At 39.8% G+C, this 23,993-nt stretch overlaps 2 protein-coding genes across 3 annotated transcripts; both read left to right on the top strand.

The window, feature by feature from the left end:
• Positions 1 to 994: 994 nt before the first annotated feature.
• akirin1 (akirin 1) lies at positions 995 to 11,874 on the top strand. The gene is made up of 5 exons (XM_042423163.1): positions 995 to 1,375; positions 8,506 to 8,652; positions 10,601 to 10,729; positions 11,100 to 11,171; positions 11,340 to 11,874. The coding sequence occupies exons 1-5, from the start codon at positions 1,171 to 1,173 to the stop codon at positions 11,348 to 11,350; spliced, it is 564 nt and encodes a 187-aa protein (XP_042279097.1). The 5' UTR covers positions 995 to 1,170; the 3' UTR covers positions 11,351 to 11,874.
• Positions 11,875 to 14,970: 3,096 nt separating this feature from the next.
• rhbdl2 (rhomboid, veinlet-like 2 (Drosophila)) lies at positions 14,971 to 23,476 on the top strand. 2 transcript variants are annotated; one of them, XM_042424137.1, is made up of 8 exons: positions 14,971 to 15,056; positions 17,473 to 17,716; positions 18,883 to 19,031; positions 20,531 to 20,643; positions 20,901 to 21,001; positions 22,170 to 22,230; positions 22,327 to 22,388; positions 23,016 to 23,476. In XM_042424137.1, exons 2-8 carry the CDS (start codon positions 17,483 to 17,485, stop codon positions 23,193 to 23,195), a joined length of 900 nt encoding a protein of 299 aa, XP_042280071.1. In that variant the 5' UTR covers positions 14,971 to 15,056; positions 17,473 to 17,482; the 3' UTR covers positions 23,196 to 23,476. The 2 variants fall into 2 exon arrangements, with proteins under 2 accessions (XP_042280071.1, XP_042280070.1); XM_042424136.1 differs by lacking the exon at positions 14,971 to 15,056 and adding an exon at positions 15,068 to 15,461.
• Positions 23,477 to 23,993: the final 517 nt, after the last annotated feature.

The raw sequence follows: 23,993 nt of genomic DNA on the forward strand, positions 1-23,993 counted from the left end.
CTGCCCAACAAAAAAATGTCCCAACCAAAGTTAAAACCAAACCTACGCCCTTGGATTCACTATTATTATCGTTACTGAACAATGCCAGTTTCTGTGGGTTTGCTAAAACAATAGATTGTATTCAGTGTGTGACTGGTTATTGGTGTCTGTGCTACAATAGGAATGGTACAAAGCATCCAGCTGCTAAAACATAGCAAGATAAAATCAGAACGTTAACTATCTCTATATAAAAATGTTTTTATCCTAGAATTCCTCTATTCAGTGACAGTGTAAAGTGTGGACAGGCTCCCTTACAACTAGAGCTGCAATGATTAATCGATTAGAAAATTAATTGGCAAACTTTTCTGATAATCGATTAATAGTTTTGATCAATTTTTTAAAGAAAAAATGCCATAAATTTCCAGCCACTCAAATGTGAATATTTTCTAGTTTTCTGTGATAGTAAACTGTATACCGTTGGGTTTTTGACTACTGGCCGGACAAAAAGCAATACATTTTAATACGTCATATTTGGCTTTGTGAAATTGTGATGGACCTTTTTCCCCTATTTCCTGACATTTTACACGCCAAACAACAAAATGGTTAATTGACGAAATAATTGATCGGTGAGGAAAATAATCGTTAGTTGCAGCATCAAATGAGATTTTAAAAAAGTCAAACATCATCACTTTGGAGTTCATTTTTCATCTTACCTGATTTACCTGACCGCCACCACCAGACGTCTCGTGAACCTTCAATTTGAGTTCAATTGAAAAACAATCAACAACAACAATAGGGTGATACAGTGGCAAAGTACGACGTAAAGACGGCAGAGGAGATGACAAAGTTACAAATTATTGCAAAAGTTAAAAAAAAATCACTCAAAATTAAGTTTGTATCACATTTACATTTCAAATAAGCGGTTAATTATACATTATTTATTGTAAATATCTGACAACCCCCCCATCTCTGTTCTGCAATGGTACGACCTGCCATTGTGACGTTTTAAAAATTCAGCAGGCAGACTCGGCAGTTGGCTGACTACTCAGAGAAGAAAATCCGTTGTTGTAGAGGAAGAAAGGCTCAACAATTTAGAGCAACGTTTAACGCACTAACACGAGCGTTAACCCCCATTTTTTGCGGGTCGTTTTTCTCCAACTTGTTTTTTCCCCCCCGTTTTGTTTAGCTAACATGGCTTGTGGAGCTACGTTAAAGCGGTCGATGGAGTTTGAGGCCCTCCTCAGTCCCCAGTCTCCCAAGCGGAGAAGGTGCAATCCACTACCGGGGACTCCCAGCACTCCGTCCCCTCAAAGATGCAACCTCCGTCCCCCGGTCGACAGCCCAACGCATTCGATGTCTCCTCAGGCCACGGGAGGCGAACACAGGCTCACTCCAGGTATATAATTAAACCAAATTTGACGTTTTTTTCCCCCCTGCGTTTCAGGGTGGGTGTCATGGGGGAGGGGGTTTGGGTGGAGTGGATAGCTAGCTAACGTTAGTTGAGAGAATCAGAATGGGGGTTGGAGGCTAAACGTTAGCTTAGCTGAGCTAACGTCAGTAAGGGGAATGTCGTCGCTAAGTTACCGACTAATAATGTTACTGATCATAATAAATATTTACACGTTCAAAAGTGGAAAGTGGCTCTGTAGGTATTGTTTGGTGACGTCTTGCCAGCTCGTTGTATAGTTAGTAGACAGTTAGCTTACATTGGCTAATGTTGATTTGTTCTTGAAAATATTAGATGCAAAGTTCTTTGCTTTGCTGAATCAAATATTCTTTCTAGCATTGGGGTAGTAAAGAGTTATGACTGCCCTTATGCTCAATATGCAGCCATTGGTTTGGATATATACTCAGCTATTCAGTCAATGAATTTATTCAATTAAGAATTCATTTCAAAGGTGGTAGGATGTCAAGACAAAAGATCTATACTAAGCTCTCTTTATACTGTAACACCTGGGTGATAATCTGGCCTGTTGGCTCTCCTGAGAAGACAAATGGCATCACAGCAGCAGGCACATCATTGCAGGCTGTTGATTAGAAGCTGCCTGGGTAATGTTCCTTGGCTTTAGTGCCACAATTGTCTTGCATGGAGGTGGGGGAGTTACCACTGTGCACCACAACCATTCCTTTTCCTCCTCAGGCCTGGGAGGCATTGTTCGTTTCCTTTATGCCTGTACTCTTCTCTCCCATTCACTTGAAAATGCAGCACCGCTGTGAGCATTGGACGGGTGTGGGGCGCACAAGTAGACATAATTGCCAGGATGTCTCCACTGCAATCCAGTGAGGCTTATTGTATGTGCCAGACACTGAGATTGGGCAGCATGACAGCAGTGAGGCCCACTTCTTGTTGTTTTTTTGAATTCTATTCAAAAATTGCTGGATGTTCTTGGAATTATATGGTAATGATTTGAAATGTGAAAGGATTACAAGATTGAGACAACACTACTACTTGAGCTAAGCCCTCTAACTATTATGTCACTATATGCATCCCAGTGATTAGAAATCCATTGACAGTCAATAAGGCTGAGGCACATGATAAGTTATTGCTCTGTGACTCTTGGCAGCATTTCCTCCTTATTTCTGTGCTTCCTGATCCGTTTTTCTTATTCACCTGGAATAAGGTGGATATTGTATGTTACCTGGACAAATGAAAGTGAATTAAAAGCTATTAGTGAAAATTATTTTCATTTAAACAACAATAACTTGAGTCCACCCTGCCCTTATGTTAAGTGTTCCTCCAGTGTTATATCTTTTCAAGGCAAAGGGCAAATCATGGTCTTTGTTGTTCCTGTTTTTGCACTGTGAGAAAAAAATGTGCTTCATGGTGCACATCATGAAGCAAGATGACGCTGGGGGAGGGGGGGGGGGGGGGTGCAGGACATACATCTTTCATAGCAAATGCCTGGGAAGGTTTGCAGAGAGCAATAACACATATGCACACAGATGTGGGTGTTGATGGAGATGTCGTCACAGCTGGCTTCCTGTGAAATGCATTTATTTCTGTTCTGCTGAACACTCATCCTGGTTAGCCAAAAACGTTTTCTTGCCACGATCATTGGTCACGATATTTATACAGTCTGACTTTTTTTACTATATGTGGTTCATAGTGTTGCTATGCTGTATATTAGTAGTACACATTAATCATCAGAATCAGTTTATTCCAGGTTGTCTGGTCTGACATTGCTGATCTAGCCTGAACAACGGGCCTCACATGCCTTCTATTTCCTTCAGACTCTGCCTGGCTGGCTGAATTACAGCACAGCAGCTGCAAGGGTGAAGTAATGTTTGTCTGCTGCAGACACGAGGTATTATGCTCACCTTCACCCAGAAAGAGGCCCCTCATGGGACCAGTGCTGCTAGCCTGCCTTTCTGTTGTGGTTTGCCAAGTGAAAGCATTTTTGAATTTAGCAAAAGGTCAGCTGTCATCCTTCCCACCCGTCTCTACCCACACATGTTTTCCAGCTAGTCAGGTTTGGTTGCAGTGAGCAGGGGTGTGTGTGTGTGTGTCAGTGAGACACAGGGAGTTGACACCTCCAAGGTGTCTTTAGGTAATTATTTCATCATGTAGATAGCATCACATACTCTATTCGTCTCTGCCTCATACTTGTTTCTACTAGTCAGGGCTTGTGCTTTGGTAAAATTCCCCCAGATGACAGATTGATTGACTTCCTGGGGCATGTTACCTCAAAGGTTTGGCTGCTTGACTGTTTTGTGGTTTACAACTTGGACAGAAAAGTGTGCAGGTCAAAGTTCAAATGGCTCAGGCTGCAGTAGTGTTCAGGACTACACACAGCCTGTTGTCTTGTTAGGAAGATGTTCGCTCTTGGTGACAGTGTAACGATGGATTTTATTTTGCACATGAAGATGAAAAATCAAACAGTCAGTTCCTCTTCTGATACAGAGTGCTGATCCCATACCAGTGGTCTCTCTTTCCCCGCATTTAAAATCTGTATACCTCACAGCATGGAAGTCATTGTGATCAATTTCAGGTATGGAAACATAAGTCCAGGGATTGCTGTGGCACAAAGAAGGCTGCAGTGTTCAGTAGCTAGCTTCTTGATAGTCAGTTGTTAAGTAGCTATTTCCCATTTCTGCTGTTTTCCAGCTGATGGTGGTCAATCTTAGTCTTTACTGCGGAGGGGTAACTTGAACTGACCCATAATGCATCAAAAGCTACTTCCTGGCAGTCGGGACACTGAAAACCTCCCTCCCCCCACAATCCTTTGGCAGTGGAGGGTGAAATGAAATGAGTCAGCTTTGTTTTCTCTCCACCACCATGTCCAATCTATCTGGCCGATCTCTTGTCGTATTCACTGTTTGGCCAGTGCCTAAGCCTTTTAGCTGAGGCTTTCTCCACTGTGTTTCCCTGGCTCCCGGAAGTCTCTGTGATTGATTGCTTGCCCTGGTTGTGGCAGGGTCATTGTTGCCAAGCAACGCCCACAGTTGAGCTACTAGTAGCTGGTAGTGCTGGAAGTGACAGGCAGCATGGGAGGGATTTCACTTGTCAGTCAAATGTACTCAGGAGAAGTGATATGTCCCAACATTTTTATACTACGTTGAGTCAGAAATCTGGATGCAACATGTCCAGCTTAATGAACACAGTTATACGTCTCTCATACAGAAGGTGCACTTTTAGCTAATTGGACCCATTCCCAGGGTTCAATGTTAATGTTTTTTTTCACTTGCCTGATTGGGCAAGTGAGTTACTAGATTTACTAGCCTGATGTGGCATTTTACTTGGCCTGGGCAATCGGACAAGTCTTATTGTTGAACCATGATTCATGTCAGACTGCTGTCACAAGTTAATCCCTTGACAATGGCATTCAAAGACTCTAAACTCCGCAAATGTAGTTCATGCACATCAACACAAAATGATAGAATTGCACAGAATTATAGAACCAAATAAATCAGTCAGTTTCTGTTTTTAACTCTCTTGAGCCAGCATCTTTCTCTTGTGCTCCTTCGCTCATACTGTCTCTGTTGCTTTAAGCAACAATTTGGTTGAGTTCCCTTTTCTACTACAGGGTTTCCCCCAGGAAATTGGTAAGTGGAGGTGGAGAGCTCTGCAACCCCCACCCCACAAACAAACACAGAAAAAGACTGTCAGTGTCTTCCGCACACACAAAATTCCCCTTACTAATCAAAACAGATTCAGCCACAAGATGTTTTGGCAGAGCAGACAGGCAGGACTTGGGCAATGGGCTTATCTTTATAACTCTGATCAAGGTCTGATGTCACTGTCATGGATCACTTCAAGCTGATGCATGAATGAATGAAATACATTATGAAACTTCAACCAGGTGTTTAATCAGTGTTGCTCATTCTTCTGTTTTTTTTCTCACATAGCCCCACCTGACTGACTGATTGAGATATTTTCCAAACTTGTACAGTCCTCCCCCAAACAATGCATCGCACTGCCCTAATTACCTGAGGACCTTGACTTGATTTCTCTTTTATCTAATCTTACTCTTTAGAAATATTTGTGCAATTTTATTGAATTACCTTTTGTTAAATAAGTCTCTAAAATGTCAGAAAATTGTGAAAAATGCCCGGTACAATTTACCAAAGCCCAAAGTCACATCTTGACATTGTTTTCTTGTTTTTTTTCCCCCCAGACGTACAGTCCAAAACCTGAAGATATTTAATCTATAATTGCATAAAATGACAAATCCTCACACCTTTTTTAGAAGCTTGAACCTGTGAACATTTTTCATTGAAATAGCGTTAAATGAATGTTGGTTGTTTTTTTTTTTTTCATCGGTCGACTGATAGTTTCAGCCCAAGTTGCGGCACAGTTGTAGCTTAGGAATGAAGTTGTCTGCTGTCAGTGACGTGGCTTTATTAAGAGTGAAAAGCCCAGTTGCAGCTATGTAAACAGAGCCCGTCAGATTAGTGTCCTGTATTGTTAATGCTGGAAGGTTTCAGAGGCCTCAATACAGCAGGAGGAGGGGAGTCGGTGAAGGCACCGGTTCAATAATGCACGAGCACATAACATGGCTTTCTTAAAATGGCTCTGTAGAGAAAACCCTGCTTTCCCCACCGTTCAAACAAGCTTACTGATGTGCAGGCTGAAGTGGCAACATGGCTTCTTGCTCTCTCCCCACCCAAGATAAATGAGGCATGGTTCCCCAGATAGAAGCAACACGTATAGAGACTTCACCCCCTGTTGGAATTGAGTAAGATAAAGTCTTGCCTTTACATTTGGTTATCAGCTCTGGTTGAGGCCGTGTTGTTTTTCTGTTTTGTTTTTTTTTTTTTTCCCCCCATGACTTCTTCGAACTTTAACCTTTATAATGTGATATGTGTGTGTTAGCTATGGCCTATGTTTAGGATGGTTTGACACTGGACAGTCACTGTGCAGGAATCACATTATCATGACCCTTCTTATCTTACACATTACTTACAGTAGCTGCATTTAAAGATATATTTTTTTAAACAAGTTTAAGAACAAATGAACTGTAAATTGCATATCCATCACTGCACTGCTGACCACAGTTCAAGGCATACCAAACATTTTTAGACTGATTTTCTACCTCCACTGCAACTGTTGATTTGACTTGTCGAACCCCATTTTTCTTGAGATGTTAATGTATCAGATTAAATTTTTAGGTGCTTATGGGAAGTGTCGACACCTCTTATAGACTTTAGATCCACCTGTCAAACGGCTTTTCATGACATCCATGACAACATAATGACAATTGTGAATACCATGCTTTTTGCCAACCAACACACAGATCTTGGATGTTTGAGCTTCCTTGAATGCAGCAGCTATGACACAGACTTCTAACGAAGTGTTGAGGCCTTGTTTACACCTGGCTGCATATTTTCATGAGGGAGCACACAATTTTCATGTTATCAAAAAAGTTGTACGCAGCATTGGATGGAAAGTAGGGCCTACATGGACCCGGTCCTCCCACCGGTGAAAAACAGCAACGCATTTGGTCTTTGCAAATGGAAATGATGTACGTATTTATTTGCATATAGAGTGGGGAAGTGAGATCTGATCACAAGTGGTCACTCGAGATGCATGTGGAGACACATACTAATGGCGTGAACGGACGTACAAAGAGCTGTCTACCTGTGATCTGATCACCCAAGACGCGTGTTAATGCAACGTGTAAACAGGACCTTAAAGTGAAATTGAAATTAGTTTGTTATCACAGGCTCACAACAAAGAGAGCCTTGTTTACCGCCCCACACCATACCATTGCCTAATTTGGTTAAGTGTCATGTAGTTGTTGTGCTTTTTACTTGAGAGTTGCTGTGCCAGTTTCCAGTTTGTATTTTGTCTGTCTGTACTGTTTGGATAGACAAATAAGTTGACACACTAAGATGAATCCAGACAACACAAGCAGTTTGGAAAGAAAATCATCCTCAGTCATGTCCCTGAATGCACAATGATCTATGAAAACCACTGCTAGTGGTTTTACATTGTTAAGCTCCAGTTTCAATCACAATGCCCCAACAATATAACAAAGCATATGATAATTACAGTCTTCTATACATGCTAAACTTAACTGCAGATAATCTTAATCTCCTTAAGCACATGTACTAGCTAATGTATTGGCCTGTTTATCATGGCTGTACCTATACAACATGTGTGTGCTTATCACCTTTTCAAAAAGCCTAGATTCAGGGAGAAGCTCTGGTAGTCAAGTTTATCTCATAGAGAGACAAATAATGTCTTGTTTAACATAGTCTACATTGCAGTCTAGTGTCACTCGGCTCTTCCTACACTTATCCGTCTGTTTTGTATAATCCACAAAAACTTCAAGTATCTGTTCAACCACTAAACAGACCACAGAAGAGGCTCTTATGCTGTTTACTGCGCAGTAAAGAACAGTGATTTATATTGTAGCCGAGACCTGAGCCTCTTCACCAGCTGTAGTTGGCATGATGCCGACGTCATGAAAAACTTGAAGGAGAAGTGAAAGTGATACAGTCATAAGATCAGAAAGTGTCCAAAGTCAGTTGTGTGTTCATTGTCACAGCTGTAGTAAGTATGTTAATTTCAAGACTCTACTTCCTGCCGACGATCTTTTGGAACCATGTTAGGTGAGAGATAGCACAGAGGAAGGGAGCGTAGCTATTTATCTCAAGATAACTGTGGATGATTGTGTCTTCCTGTAATGGTCCCCGTTCAAGCTGGAATACATTCAACATCGGATGAATGTGGTTTTGATGGGCGTAACGTTCAGAGAGCACTATACTCCTCCTATAATAAATCACAGTTTGATTCATTAAATTTAAAACATTTGGGACAACCACTGCTGGATAGATTTATAATGCTTTAATATAAAATGAAAGACTTCAGCAGAGCAATACTTGAAAACCAGAAAAGGCAGAGAGTCTGGAAACCCCCCATATTACCTAATTCCCAACGGCTGGAATATGTGTGTTGTAACGAGAAATCATGGTCAGGGTCATATTGGTTCATTTCCTTTCCCAAGGTGTGACAATGAAAATCACCATTCTTGAGTGTCCTCTGTCCTGATTTTTAAGCTATTTTTGTCCCTGTGCCTACAGAGCAGATCTTCCAGAACCTCCGTCAGGAGTACAGCCGGATCCAGAGGCGGCGGCAGCTGGAAGGGGCCTTCAACCAGACTGAGGCCTGTAGCTCCAGTGACGCCCCCAGCCCCAGTTCCTCCATCAACGCTCCCAGCTCCGCACCAGGTAAGAGAGTTTACTGTAGGCCGTACAAACACCCATGAACTGTTTATAGTGCTTTAATGTTTTTGTTGTTTATCGATGCCAACCTACAGGTTTGTTCTCAGGTCTGTTTAGAAGAGATCTCAATCTCAACAAAAACCTGAGTTTAATAAAGATTAAAAAAAAAAGAAAGAAATGTAGTAGGAAGTTGAACTTCTGCAGGTAATCAAATAGTCTGACTGACAGGGTAGCAAGTCTACAACATGTGAATACAACAGCTGAAACGTCTAAACCATAAGAAAAAACAAGAAAACATCTTTGTAAGCCAGGTTTATGGTCGATCATTAGCCGTACAACAGTAACAAATGATAAGATAATGATGGTTTGTAGTTTTTTGTATCATGCTACTTGTGCTATTCATGTTAGTTAAATCTTACCTTGTTGAAATTCTTTGCTTGATTATCATTTTCTAAGAATATCATTACATGTTATAGATGTTTTTGGATGGAACTCCAAACAAGCGATACATATTTGTTTCATAAAAACAAATCAAAGTTGTGTTAAAGCTTGAACAGTGAAGATATATATGAAGTGGAAATTGAAATAATGAAATAATTTACATTTAGTTTGATAATGTGAAGAACTAAAAAGTGAAACATGATATAACCTTTTCTTTGTAAAACAGGTAATAAATCTGGGTTAAAAAACTGCAGAAGAATAAACAAAGAAAAGCAAATTGTAACTGAATTCTTGATGGTTTCCACAGATTCAATCTCAGAGCAAACAATGAAGTTTTTTTTTTTTCCTTCCAAAATATTAAGTCCATGTAGTAATATCCTGATCGGGTTGACATTGGTTTGGTATTGGCCAAAATAAACCCAATCAAATGCAGATCCTTTCTCTACTGTAATTTACTGTGTTTTGTCCACCTCAGCCTCAGCGGGGCTCTACAGAGCCAGCATTGACTGACTCGGTTATGACACAGGTCACATCAGTTTCAAGAGTTTAATTCTCCCTGTTAATGTTTCATTTATAACATATCGATAATTTAAGATGACTCTATTGATAGTTTAGAAAACCCTCAGTATTTTGATTAGAAGCTCCTGAAAAATGAGGTGTGCCAGTTTTGGTAGGCTACACTTGTTTCAATGTCAGACACTTAATCAATAATTACGTAAATATAAGTGTCTTGACTCTGTATTGATACTCGATACTCAAAATTAAAGGACTCAGATCAGGATTGGTGCCAAAAAAAACTTGGATCAGGACATCCCTGCCGTACATACATTATATACCAACTTTATACTTTTTTACAATTATATACTGAAAAACATGAAGCCAAATAATTACCTACTAGTCTGGCACCATTTGTTTACATATTTGCACATAAAGATTAGACTAACACTGTGGTAGATGTACTCTGTTAGCAGGTAAAACATCACATTTGTGCTGCAAGAGTAGTGGTGCAGTTTGATGCGTTCAGCACAATTCGGCAGTTAAGGTGTGAGACGTTATCCAAGGCCTTCGGGCTGTGCTTTTTTTTTTCTCCTCCTCTCACTCGACAGGATGTTCTCACACGTCACACTGACTACACTGTTACTAACCGGCCTCTTTCTGTCTCTGAGACCGTTAAACCTTCATCCTTGCTCTGCCACCCTCGCCTGTGATTTACATTTTAGTCTAAACGGCTCATAGCAGATCTGTAAGGCTGCTGGGTAATGAATCACCTTAGCTAAAGCTGGCTCCAGTTGCACTGTGACCGAGACATTGGGGAAGCTCAGAGAAAGGACCCACATTAGTGCTGCATGACCCTGTCGGGCAGAGCTGTAAATTTGCGCCTGGCTAAGCACCTATTTCTGGAGAGAGAGGACGTTTCTGTCTGTGTGACACATCGCCGCACTGGAGATGTCGGTGATCCAGCCTTTTTATAGCTGATCTGATTTTTTTTTTTTTTTTTTTTTCTATGTCTCAGGTGCCTCAAGGAAGGACCAGCCCTCGTTTACACTGAGGCAGGTGAGCTACCTGTGCGAGCGCTTGCTCAAAGACCACGAGGAGAAGATCCGGGAGGAGTACGAACAGATCCTTAACACAAAACTCGCAGGTAACGATCACTCTTCCCTTTTAAAAAAAAAATAATAATAATAATAATAATAATATCAGCACTCACAATTCATCTGGACAGCACATACAGTAAAAATGCCACTGTGAATGAGCATCTTGAGCATCTTTTTCACATCATAACAGTGCTAGGAGTCTGTGGTTTCCTCGTACAGAGCTCATATTTGCTTCTTGATGCCAAGACTGTAAACGGGCATGGAAGGACATTATGTGATGGCAGCTGTAGTTCAATAAGGAGGCTCTAGTTTTGTTTAGCGACTGAAGGAAAAACTAATCACTCAGTTCTTTGCCCCATCTGGTGTTTTGAATCTACAACAGCACACAGCTTCACCTGTATTATCTCGTCTTTCCAGAACAATATGAATCTTTTGTGAAATTCACACAAGACCAGATCATGCGAAGATACGGGGCCCGGCCTGCTAGTTGTAAGTATCACAAACTGCACTTTTCTGTTTGTTTTTACACAAAGACACAGTTAGGGGTTTTTTTTGGTTTATCTGTGTCCAGATTTTAAAATTATGATCTTATGTTAATTTATTTATTTATTTTTTTGTCTGCCTGTAACACTCATCTGTTAATTTAATATGTTTCAGATGTCTCCTGAACTCACATCGATGAGATCCCAGCTTCCTCTCACAAGATGGCTGCTCTTCTACTGCCCTCTTCCACTTGATTTTCATTTTACTCTCCCACCTCCCCCCCCACCCATCCCCACCCTCCCTAAACTGTTTGGGTGCCATGGTTTATCCACTTTTTAATCCAAAAGTTGATTTCTTACTTAAAAACTATCGCTGCTGGCCAAAAGTTAGAAGAATCTGAAAGATAAACTATGTATTGCCCCCACCCCCCCCCCCCCCCCTCTTTTTTTGCCCCTTTTTCTTGTTGATATGCTCTTTCTGAAAATCCTGACTAAAAGCAGATCTGTGTCAAATCTCTTGCCGGCGCTGTAGAAAAAGCTTATTGGCTCATGTGATCATTATGTATAACCTCCCAGCAGCTGTATTTAATGGCTCCTGCTTCTCACATTGTCCCACTTTTCTTGCCCCCTTCCTCCCCCCCAACATCTCTTTACCTGAGAATGTGGATTTTTCTCCCTTTTGAAAAAAATAAAAGTTCTGTGATTTAAAACCTGTTGTTGGAGATGTTTTCTTAAAGCAAGGATTGGATTGTTACCACTGAAAGACAGTGATTTTGTACAAAAATGCATTTAAAAGTCGATCTGAAGCTTAATTGAGGCTTCAGCAGTCTGAGTTAGTCAAATGGATATCTGCCACATTTACACTCTTTAGCATCAAATTCCCTCTTTGTGTTTCCCTGTTGAGCTGTGGTGGAAATATATTAAGAAAAAGAGGGACTTTGGCACTAAAAAGACTAATGTTGAAAGTTTTCTACTTGATTTGACTTTTAAAAACATGTTTACACAGAAGGACAGTGGATTTTACATTTTAAGTGTATTATGAAGGGATCTTCTAATGGTCACTATGAAGCGGAAGAATGATTACAGCAAGAAAAACCTATTTCAATGTTCATTTGGGCACCTGACTGTTTTAAGACAGACTTGAAAAATTGTGAACCCATCATTTAAAGCAAGGATTGGATTTTTACCAACAGAAGTAATAGTTTAATGTCTCTTTGAAGAGAAGTCAGCTCCTCAGATTTAATTGATTCTTAATGAACCGTACAGAAGTTTTTGGATGATTGCTCTATGGCTGAGTGTATCAGCAGGGACCGAGAGGCTGAATACAGATTTGCTGAGTGGTGTGGGCTGAAACGCCTACAGCTCAGGGTCACTAAGACAAAGATGGTGGTGGACTTCAGGAGAAAGAAGCCTCCCCTATCCTCTCCCCTCCCCTTTCTCCAATCAAGGGTATGGATATAGAGCTGGTTGAGTACCGCAAGTCCCGTTTATGATGGCTCAAAGCTGGCTTTGCTTCCTAAGCAGGCTGTGGTTGTTCTGCAGATGTTCTGTCATCTGTCTCTTGGCCAGTGTTGTGTTGTACATCTGGGCTTCAGGGGCAGCAGCCTGAGAGCATCTGGCACCAAACCAGTAGAGCTGGCTCTGTCCTATGAGTGGAAATATATGGTGTCAGGGAGGAGGATGCTTCTTGAGCCATGGAGCATCATGAACGTAACCTCTCTAACCGCTCTTACTATTTTGGATGAACACAGGGAGCATCTTCAGCAACAGACCACCAAGATGAACCAATGAGCGTCACAGGAGCTCCTTAAATCAGAGTTTTCTTTCGCATCTTCTATCAGTATGTGTCTAATTCTCTGTCAGGATTAAAATCAATTGCTCTTTGCTCCCCTCAGCCTGTGTACTTGCCTTGTTATGACCAGTCTGTCCTTATAGTATGTTCCTGCATGCACGTCCTTTACTGTGCCAGAGTTCATGTATTTTATGTGCTGTAGGTGTAGCTTTTTTACATCTGTCAGCCATTTCTGCTTCTGCTGTGCATGTTTCAATTAGTGTCTGATGATGCACCACATTGTTGTCACATTTAGTGAACATTTTTCTTTGCATGTTGTGTATTTTGTGCTTCTTTGTTGCATGTTTTAATTAGAACCTGACAATATGATGTATAATGGTGACCGGTATGATGTTTTTTTTGTTTGTTTGTTTTTTGTTTTTACTAACATTAATAGTCTTTCTCTTTTTTTAGTGCTCTGCATGCATATATAAACTATTTCAAAAACTCAAGGATCAATTAATATTTTAATGTTATATTCTTATGTTCTTTTTAGGGTGACTTTGTAACTCCTCTCTACAAATGAAAAATAACCTTTTGGCTAAACTACAGCAATATTTGCTACTGTGCACTGTCCCTAAATCAACCAATAAATTAAATATATACTATTTACTTTAACTATAGAATATATACAATAGGCCTATATGTATGTTTATACTTTGTATATATTTATTTCACTAAGTATATTGAGCATCTTTGGCACTCAAATTTCCCTCAGGATGTACAAAATTTTATAAAGTTTTGTCCTTAAACCTTTTTTGAAGGTGGGTATTTAAAAAAAACAAAACAAAGAAATCATCCACTGACAACTTCATAGTTTTCAAGGAGACACTTTTACACCCTCTGCTGGTAGTTTTATACATTGGTGGTCCCATTCGAGGAGATTTGTAGTAATATTACAGTTTAGCATAATTGCATTTTCTTTGCCAACACCCTGCACAGTACATTTAAAGAGACTCTATTGTTTTTAATGATTAAATTTAAAGGAGATGATAGTGTACATACGTGAAGAAGGAGAGGAGACCTCATCGAAAGCTGACAATCCGAGAATCTGAGGTGGAGAGAAGGTCAGCAGCTTTAAATTCCCGGGTGACCACATCAGTGATGACCTCACCTGGACATTAACATCACCTAGCGGCTCAAGTAAGCACAACAGCGGCTGTTGTGAGGGAGACTGAGGAAACTCGGCATGTCAGGGGATTCCCAGTAGCTGCTACAGTTTGCATCTTGACCAGCTGCATCACTGTGTGGGATGGGAACAGTGAACGCCTGCAGGACGTCTACCACCATAGAAGAGCCTGCAGCATCATCAGATACTCCACCCACCCTCAACACAGGCTTTTCACACTTATGCCCTCTGACATGAGTGTGAGATGCAGGACCTCTAAGCTATCCTCAGGCCATCAGACTGATCAACAGATCCAATCCACCCTAACCCACCTCAGCACACAGAAAGCTTCATTCCCCTACACACCCACACACACACACTGTCTGTATATAGAATTTTGCACATATATTTCGTCGCCTAATACTATTCTGAATACTGTATATTGTACATAGTGTTCTTCGGATATTTTATTTATTTTCTCTTATCTCTCATGATATTTAATTTGTTTATTTCCTTCTAAATGTATAGTTTTCATTCTCTATTCATCTTGTTCCTTTGATAAAACAGCATTCAGAGTGGAAGATAAAGGAAGCATTTCATTGCACAGGGAAACTAGTTTTAACTGCATATAACTGACAATAAACGCTTTGACTTTCACTGTGTGCTCTGGTGCCACCTCCTGGCACATGTGGGGAAATGCAACATCATTGCTGAATTTGAGCCTTAGTGCACTTTATTGAATTATTGCATAATCTCTAAATAAATGACACTGCGGATCAAATATATTCGCTGTGTTATTGCCCTCTTTTTTCCCCCACGCAGATTTTGTGTGTGTGTGCGTGTGGGGGGTAAAGAGGGGGGGGGGCAGTAAAACTGATCCACTCTGCTGCTTCAATGAGGATCTGCTCCTGTCTGTGACGTCACTGACCCCAGGTGTGGCACGAGAGAAACAGGTAGGCTTTTGTTGAAATGCGCGGGTGGCAGACATCAGTATTTACAGTCGTAGCTACGTAAAAAAAAACGGTGCTATATTTGACTGGAAAGAGGGAAGCACCGGCGGTTTGTTTGGGACTAGGGAGGAAGCTTGCAGGAAAAAGCGATGAAAGAGCTATAATTATCTCAAGAGTTTTTTTTTTCTTGTTCCGATGTCTCAGGGACAGTCGCTTTGAAGAAGAGGTTGTCTGGAAACATGGAGGAATAGTGTTGAACACGGATATACAGTATTGTGAACGCAGATACAGTGTATATGAAACTTTGCGCTTTCAAGCTCACAGACTGAGCTGTTTGAATTAGTTTGTCAATATTTATTCGTTTGGGACTGTTTGGAGCCATCTGCACTCTTCCCGTTGAAGGTTTAGGTGAGTATGTCGAAGTTATGTCGTTATCATTGGACGCCAAAACAAATATGTGTCAACTTAACACCGGTGAGGAGAGTAAACTAGACGTGTTTTAAATTGCGGATACTCTGGCGTAAGCAAACCACAAAATCAGAGTAAAATTGTCCTCACCAACGCCCAGTAAACAGGAAATGTTAATTAACTCACAGATACTGTAACTTACAAAGCACTGTAGGATATTTCTGGAACTAGTATCAACTTGTGTTCCATCAGTGAAATATTCAAGTATAAAATATAAACAGCTCATCTTCTTGTCAGAAGTGGAAGTAAAACCACTTTTGGTGCAGCAGCTGGTACAGAGTTTACTGTACACGAGTTTTTACTGAAGGAATTTATTCCACTATACTTAAAATACAATTATTTCAAAGGGGAAATGTAGTTAGCTATATACTATACACACTAGAAACACCAGATAGTTTTTTACTTTTACTCGAAGTTGATTTTCAGTTCAAGTATCACCTCTTTCCATCGTAGTAGGACGTTGTTGACTGGTGAATGGACACCAGACGACAAGGTGCTGGTCATGTCCTATATTTTAGAGAGGCGAGGCTCAAATGATTTTATTGTATAACCGTCATTTCAACCACACTTTCTCTTCACAAGGCAAGATCACTACAAGTGCCAGATACAGCCTCATAGATACATCTCCCTACACCTGCATGTTGTGTCTTTTGGTGTCAAAAATATACAGAATATAGAATGAATGTTGATGTATTTTCTTAACTTTTTGTGATGAACTCAGGTGTAGCCTTGTAACTTGTTGATGATGTCACTGATTGTGGATTAATACCAAGTATGAGATGTGTATTGAACTTGCAATGAGAAAGACCAATGTGGTCAAAACGTCTGGTATACACTAGAAATCGTTGCAGCATAGTGTGCTGTCGTCTTCTTTTCAATATCAGACATTGTTATACTCTTTGACCCAGGGGTCTGACAACAATAGAGCTGCACAATTAGTCAATCAATCAATTAGTCTATTGATAGAAAATTAATTGGCAACTATTTTGATAACCGATTAATTGTTTTAGTCATTTTACATTTTACATGTCAAAAAATTCACTGGTTCCAGCTTCTCAAATGTGAAGATTTGCTGCCTCTCTTTGACATATATGACAGTAAACTACTTATCTTTGGGTTCTGAACTGTCGGACAAAACAAGACATTTGAAAACTTCTCCTTGAGCTATGGAAAATTATAACCCCCCTTTTCACTGTTTTCTGACAATTCATAGAGTAAATGATTAATGGAGCGGGTAATCGTCAGATGATTCAATAGTGAAAGTAATTGTTAGGTGCAGCCCTGGACAAAATTAGGTAATCATGCATGTTTTAAAAGTAGAGTAGTAGTAACAGAGTTATTAACCTTTGGTGATTTAACTTTGTTTCTAGGTGCCTTAAATCATGTGAGAAGTAATAAGTGAGTCAGAATAGGGATGTATAATATAGATAAAACCCTCTATAATGCTGTGTAGGGCTACTTCTTATTATTTTCATATTTGATTATTTACTTCATTCCTTGATTAATCATTTTGTTTATAAAATGTTAGAAAATAGTGAAAAATGCCTGTTATAATTTCATAGTGCCCGTGGTGGTGTCTTCAAATGTCTTGTTTGTCAACAGTCAGTTTACCTTCATGTATGATACAAAAGGCTTAAAATCCTCACATTTGAGAAACTGCAACCAGCAAATATTTGGCATTTTTCTTTTAAAAAAATGACAAAAATGATTACGATTATCAAAATAGTTGCAGATTAAGCAAATTAAATTCCTGACAAATAAAATACTTTGTCAAAATGAAGCAAAAATCATATAAAAATGCAAATTTGCCTTAAAGCAGTCCTGCTAATTAATTTGCAATACACCCAGAGATATTGAAAAAGTCATATAAACAGTAAAGCAAAATCTCTGACAGTAAACAAATGCATATTGCCACAGACAATCTGAATATATAATATAATGTGCTGTGCAGGACTGCAGCAATGATGGACAACATAGACCTCGAGCAGCAGGAACCGTTTCCTGTGGACCGAGACGGGAGACCGATAAGGAATGAAGAAGACGAGCCTGATGGGAACAGGAAGATGGGCTGTTGTGAGAAGTTTCAGCGGTCTATCTCCAAATGGATGCTTCCAGAAAACCACCGTAATGTGTACCTGGAACGGGCCAACTGCTGCCCGCCTCCCATCTTCATCATCCTCGTCAGTATTGGAGAGGTGAGGGTTTAGCTTGGCCCAGAGTGTACACGACACACATAACAGCACGGATTCTGTTATCTCATTATAAAACTTGCTTTCTATGCTGATATTGAGGTGAAAATGTGGGAGCGTAGGTTGGATATCTTTCAATAATGACACTAAGTGAAACAATTAGTCTTATTTGACAGTTTCTAGCTTAAATATTTGAAAAAATAAAGTTAGTTTTTGCTTTCTCTACTCTGAGAAGCTGAGAAAAAGTGTTTGTCTGTTTTGGCATCTGCGCCGTCTCTTCTGAATGTCCAGATTCATCAAGCGCAGTCGCCCAGGAGCAGGCAGAAGGCATGGTGTCAATGAAAACAGTAGTTTTGCATGAGTTGTAGCTTTAGACTAGAGTAGGTGCAGTTAATCCTTAATGATGGGATTCAAAAATGCTCTTCCAGAACGAGTAAACAGAAAGCCACCGTGTCTTTTTGACTTTTAGATTCAAGTAAATAAACACATCTTGAGAAATGTGGATGATTTGTGGCTGATTTGTGTAAATAGCAAAAGGAGACCTCATTTCCTTCCATAACTGTGCTTAAAAACAGACGTGAACTTGAGTTACTTAGGGTAGATATTCCCTTCAAAATGATTACAATTTGAAGATGGAAAGATACACTTCGGAAAAGTCAGGAAATCTGTGAAACATTGCTGTCCCATGTTGCTGTCAGAATCAATTGAAGGATGTAGCTTCACATTGACGTTTTCTTTCTTATCATTTCTTATCACTAAGTGTTCTGCACATTTCCTGTTCATACTTTGACATGAACAGCTCACTCTTTGTAGCTCACAGATGTCCAGTATCACTACATTTGAATGTCTGTGAATACTTTTGAGGGACATTTACTCAGTGAATATCGACTGAGCTTCTTTGTCAGCTTGTCTTTGCTTTATACGCACACAGATACAAGCATTCATACATCTGAGCTCCTATGTACGATCACACTGTGGGAACATACCTCAACATCTGTATTCAAAGTTCATTTTTCCTGCCTTTATTTTGTCAGCTGTTTGGGATTTGGCTTCGTGCCTCATACCTGCTGCTCTAACCTTAAGGCTGGTCAGTTTCTACACTTTTGTTGGGAAGAAAGTGAACAATCTCTTACTTCAAGAATAATTTGTTTACCTTCTCTGTTCTTCATTAGTTGGCAGTGTTTATTTACTACGCTGTGTGGAAGCCACAGAAGCAGTGGGTGACTCTAGACGAAGGCATCTGGAACAGTCCCCTTACATACAAGCCAGATCACCGGCAGGAAGCATGGCGCTTTGTCTCCTACATGTTTGTCCACGCTGGGTAAGTGTGGGCAGGGCTGCTACATTCATTATGTGGTAAAAGCTTGAGTCAGTGTGGTGGAGTGGACAAAATCTCAGAGGCACCTTACAGCATAATATCACGGCTCTGCTGTAAACACCAGTTTGGTGAAGCTCATAATCTTTTGGGATTTTTATTTTAGGCTGTTGGTTCAATACTGAGGTCATTTTTGAGAGTGCAGGTTGGGACAGTCATGATGATTTTGACACTTCCCCCTTGCTGTATTACATGACAACATAATTTAGTGTTTGTAACATGCGACTTCTGTGAATCATAGTCATGAAGCTGGGTACTGGCTTTAAAAGAGGTCTAACAACTACTGTTCTTAGTTCGTTTTCAAGGCAACTTACAGAGATGCAACAGGATCAAATAGTCTTTGCCTGAATTGCTGGCACATTTGTAAAAACACTTCAATGTTGTGTGATGTGGCAAGTAAAAAAGTCCTAAAAAATCATGAGTACATAAGCCACAGGAACACAGGAAAACCAAAACTCATGACTGCACAGAAACACTGCATTAGCAAAGAGGAAGAGTGGTCATTGACCCTCGCCAACACTAACTGAAAGACACTTACAGGATATTTGCTTAAAGGATAAGTCTGGTGAAATTCTTTACGTTTCCTACTGTCAACAAATGTCATGAAAAGATGAAAAACAGCAATGGACTGATCCAACTAACAAGTGTTGTCTGTGTTTGTGATTCAATTCTTTAGCTTCTTAAGTCCAGTGTGATGTGTGCCAAACCATTCACTCATGTCCATAGTCAAGTAAACAGCAATATGAAACATAAATAACAGTTGAGCTCAGTGGTCTTGATGAAAGTCACTGTCTGACGGAGAGGAAAAAGCAGAGAAAAGTGTGTTTGAGTATATAGCTTTTTTTATTTTAAAAAGTTAACGGCATTCATTTGGAAGCATCTTACAATCTTTGAATACCATTATTACAAAAATAATTTCTTTGGACTTTGTAAATTGATTCAGAATAGTAGAGGATAAAAATTGCAATTCGAACATTATACTTTATTTTAAGTCAATCACACATACTCCGTCCTGCTGTCATAAATACTCAACAGAGCTCCAAATGTGTATTGATCTTTGGCTGAAAATATTCCCCAACAAATGCCCAATTTACTACTGCTTCAGTGACGTTTGTTAGAAACTACAGAGCCCAGCTGTTTTAGGAAATTAATTCAGTGAAACTACATTGTGACCTTTTTTTAAATATTAACATCTTCAGTAGGAACCAGTGGACTTTTGACTGAGTTTGGTAAAGTATTGAGAGACAGACTAACACATTGGGGGTTTTGGTCTTTTCATGGATGTTGACAGTAAGAAATATATAGAACAACACCAGTTTTATCCTTTAACAACCCTACACAGTACAGTATATTTTGTACTACTACTACTACTGTACATTTGTATGACATTTCACCTCCATGATGAAGTTTATTGTGTTTACTATGTCGTTACTCTGCCTCCCCAGTGTGGAACACATTGTGGGCAACCTGATAATGCAGCTGCTCCTGGGCATCCCGTTGGAACTGGTCCATAAAGGATTTGAAGTGGGAATGGTTTACCTTGCTGGTGTCTTGGCAGGTGAGAAACACCTGCCGCTGTTTGTTGCTCACTTTTCCTCCTCAAATACAACAAATCTCTTTCCATTCCAAAAAAAAAATGCTTTCAAGATCCTAAGCTAGCAGGGTTTCATAAGAGTTTGTGAATGCTGTGCACCCAGATATCTGACAGTTACTTGTCTTGAAGTTGGTTTTTCTAGTTTGTGTTAGAGCGAGTCCTGGCTGTCAGAAATGCCTCTGGTGACAAACCTGATGATTTGTGTTGCTGTTTCCCCTCAGGCTCTCTGGCCAGCTCCATCTTTGATCCTCTCAGTGCCTTGGTGGGGGCCTCTGGGGGTGTTTATGCCCTCATTGGAGGCTATTTTATGAATGCAGTGGTGGTAAGTTTACATTCAATTAATAAAACACACTGGAGCTACATTTCAGACTGAAGTGACTCTTGTTTACAGAGTTCCCTCCTTTATACTGTTTATCACTGAACTACTGTGCGCTCATTGAATCCCTTAGTATTTTTGTCTAGGGCTGCAACTAACAATTATTTTCATTATCGATTATTTTCTTGATTAATCAGTTTGTCTATAAATGTCAGAAAATTGTGAAAAATGCTTGTTACAATTTCTTAGAGCCCAAGGTGATGTCTTAATGTCTTGTTTTGTCTGATTAACGGTCCAAAATCAAAAGATATCCAGTTTACGGTCATGTATGACATATACAATTTTAAAATCCTAAAATTTGCTGAGTTGATGCATCAGTCGATAAACCCCTGGGTGAAGTCACATTTTTTCAGTCAAATCGCTGCCTTTTTTTAAGCCACATCATTATACACAGAGTAACGCATGATGACAGCATGACAGGCTGTAAACTTTTACAGTTTCTTGTCTCTAAATGACCTAAATACATAACTATGGTAGACACAGAGAGGGATGATGCTCTCAGCTCTCGTGTTAAATGCAGTGAAGTTGGCTAAACCACTGTTTAAACAGATGTGTCTCTATACCGGCATCTCTACGTCTCCTCCTCTACCGTCCAGTGTGATCAACTCCTCGGCTGACAGCGCCGTCAGCAGCCGGAAGAAGAGACGCTCTGAGCTGTGCTTGCATTTTATAACTGAACTAATACCAGGATGCTAACTTTTTCACATCCCATATGATGAACAGCAGCATTAAAACACAAGTCTTACAAGTGAAACATGAGAAGCTGTTATCAGTTTATTGCGGGGCGGTAGCTCTGCAGGTGCGCTTGATTGTATTGTAACTGCAGTAACTGGGCGGAGACATGAATGATATTTATCATAGCAGGCTGAAGAAAGAAAGAAAATGTAATATTTAGTATGTAGGCCTATAAGGAAGAAATACATGTAACAAGATAAATATAGAGAAATATATGTGTCTTAAAGTTCATTCATTCCTAAGAGTGTGCTACCTAAGTAGGTCTTAGTGGAGCCAGCTTTGTCTGTCTTCACTTCATGTTGCTTTTTTTTCCCTTATCACTTTGAAAGCTACTATGAAAATATTGTTCTTCACAGCTGGTGACTGTTTCAATTCACAGAATTTCCGAGAGATGATTCCTCTCCTTGGAGTGTTTCGTATCCTTGCCATAGTGATGATTGGTAGGTTATCCTGTTTTGGTTTTTTTTGTTTTTTTGATTAATATATAACTGCTGTCATGACAATTCGAAAATGTTAAATCTAATACTGTTTTCCAGTTGGTGTAGATTTTGGATTTGCCTTCTACAGAAGATTCATCAACCATGAGGATGGTTTGAAGGTATGATTTCCCCCCCCCCCCTGTACAGTAGATGACTTCAGCAGAATAGAAAAACAAAGGGTCTCGCTAAACCTTTTCAGACATAGAAGGAGCCTCAAGACAAAATCCAGCTAACCTCTCCCAAAACCAGCAGTGGTATGTGGGGACTTTATTTGCTTGTGGCTATAGACAAGATCAGTAGCTCTTAGTGGGACATGGTAAATCATGCATATACATACCTCTCTGTATAGGCATGTACGAATACTCTCTGCACACGAACCACCTTTTATAACCAGTAAGCCAAATCTAGAAATGTTGACACTTGTTCTTTGACTCCATATTTTCAGTTTTGAATAATAAAACAGCTAAAAGCATGTTTCCCCCCTTTTGACGAAGCTTGTCTGTCTTTCCAAGCGATTCCACCACACTCTGAAAACCTGATTTCCTTATTCCCTCCCCCACCTTGTTATTACCCTCTTTTCTTCATTTGTTTTCACTGTTAAACTGGTCCTGCAAGTTTTCTGGGTTTTCCCCACTATTCAGTTAGGTAAACATTAGCCGATGGGGGGGGGTCTATGGTCAATTCAACTTTGGTGATGAGGCCTACAGGCTAAATCTAAAATTTGACTTCATGTTTTCTCTTCTTAGGTGTCTTTTGTGGCCCATTTTGGAGGAATTGTGGCAGGGATGACCATCGGCTACGTCTTCTTCAGTGCTTACAACACAAAGCTACTGAAAGACCCGCGTTTCTGGATTTGTATAGTGGGCTATGTAGTCTTTGTGCTCTTTGCTGTACTCTTCAACATCTTCCTTTCACCAGCATCATAGGACCAGAAATCAGCAGTCAAACACCTTTTTTTAAAGATTAACACTAAAAGCCTTAATGTCACACTCAGGAAACTACATTTTACTGATGGTCCAGAGCAAAGTTGTTTTTTTGCTTTGTGAATGTAATGCACAGGGTTTATTTTTAAATTTTATATCAGATTTTCCTTTTTTAAAGTGCTGTATTTGTGAGTTTAAGTGGATGGGTGCCCCCTGCTGTTTATTTGTAGCATTGCAGAAGGTGTATTTTACATTTTTGCCTTTTTAAAAAGTGAATCATTTCACTCATCAGTGAGTTATTTCTCTTGCTCTAATGTTTTTTATCTTTGCTGTAGCTTTGTGTGTTTTGTTTGTAAGACTGTAGATCCTTTTGTACTTTTCATGATTATCAGGAAATGAATGATCACATATGTCACTTTTCATAGATAGGAAATAATGACCAGGCTGTTTAATGGAATAATTTTACACTCATCTATGCTGTTGCTAGTTTTCTGTTGAATCATCACAGACTCTCACAGACTTCCAGTATTCCTTAAAATGTGCCTTAAACGTGGTGAAGTCCCCTCACCACATTAAACACTAAATTTGATGACGACTATTAAGACATCGGATGTATGATAACACAAGTTTACAAGGAAGTCTCAGGGAAAAGGGATAAGTGTCCAAACTGTGGCCCCTTCCGTTTAAAAGCAAAACAACTGGTTTACTATCAAGCCTTGGCTGAACGCCACATTATTCAGTCACATCCTGTTGAAAAGACATAACCAATTACATGTTAAACTCAACAAGATGTGAAAGTTA

Source organism: Thunnus maccoyii, chromosome 10 (genome assembly GCF_910596095.1).
Source record: "Thunnus maccoyii chromosome 10, fThuMac1.1, whole genome shotgun sequence".
Taxonomy (NCBI): domain Eukaryota; kingdom Metazoa; phylum Chordata; class Actinopteri; order Scombriformes; family Scombridae; genus Thunnus; species Thunnus maccoyii.

Excerpts from the sequence above, each read along its gene's own strand:
- rhbdl2 (XM_042424137.1), top strand. The coding sequence starts at position 17,483 with ATGATGGACAACATAGACCTCGAGCAGCAGGAACCGTTTCCTGTGGAC. Across the intron at positions 20,644-20,900 it reads CCTTGCTGGTGTCTTGGCAG|GCTCTCTGGCCAGCTCCATC; the intron begins GTGAGAAACACC and ends GTTTCCCCTCAG. Across the intron at positions 22,389-23,015 it reads ACCATGAGGATGGTTTGAAG|GTGTCTTTTGTGGCCCATTT; the intron begins GTATGATTTCCC and ends TTCTCTTCTTAG.
- akirin1 (XM_042423163.1), top strand. The coding sequence starts at position 1,171 with ATGGCTTGTGGAGCTACGTTAAAGCGGTCGATGGAGTTTGAGGCCCTC. Across the intron at positions 1,376-8,505 it reads CGAACACAGGCTCACTCCAG|AGCAGATCTTCCAGAACCTC; the intron begins GTATATAATTAA and ends CTGTGCCTACAG. Across the intron at positions 10,730-11,099 it reads CCTTAACACAAAACTCGCAG|AACAATATGAATCTTTTGTG; the intron begins GTAACGATCACT and ends TCGTCTTTCCAG.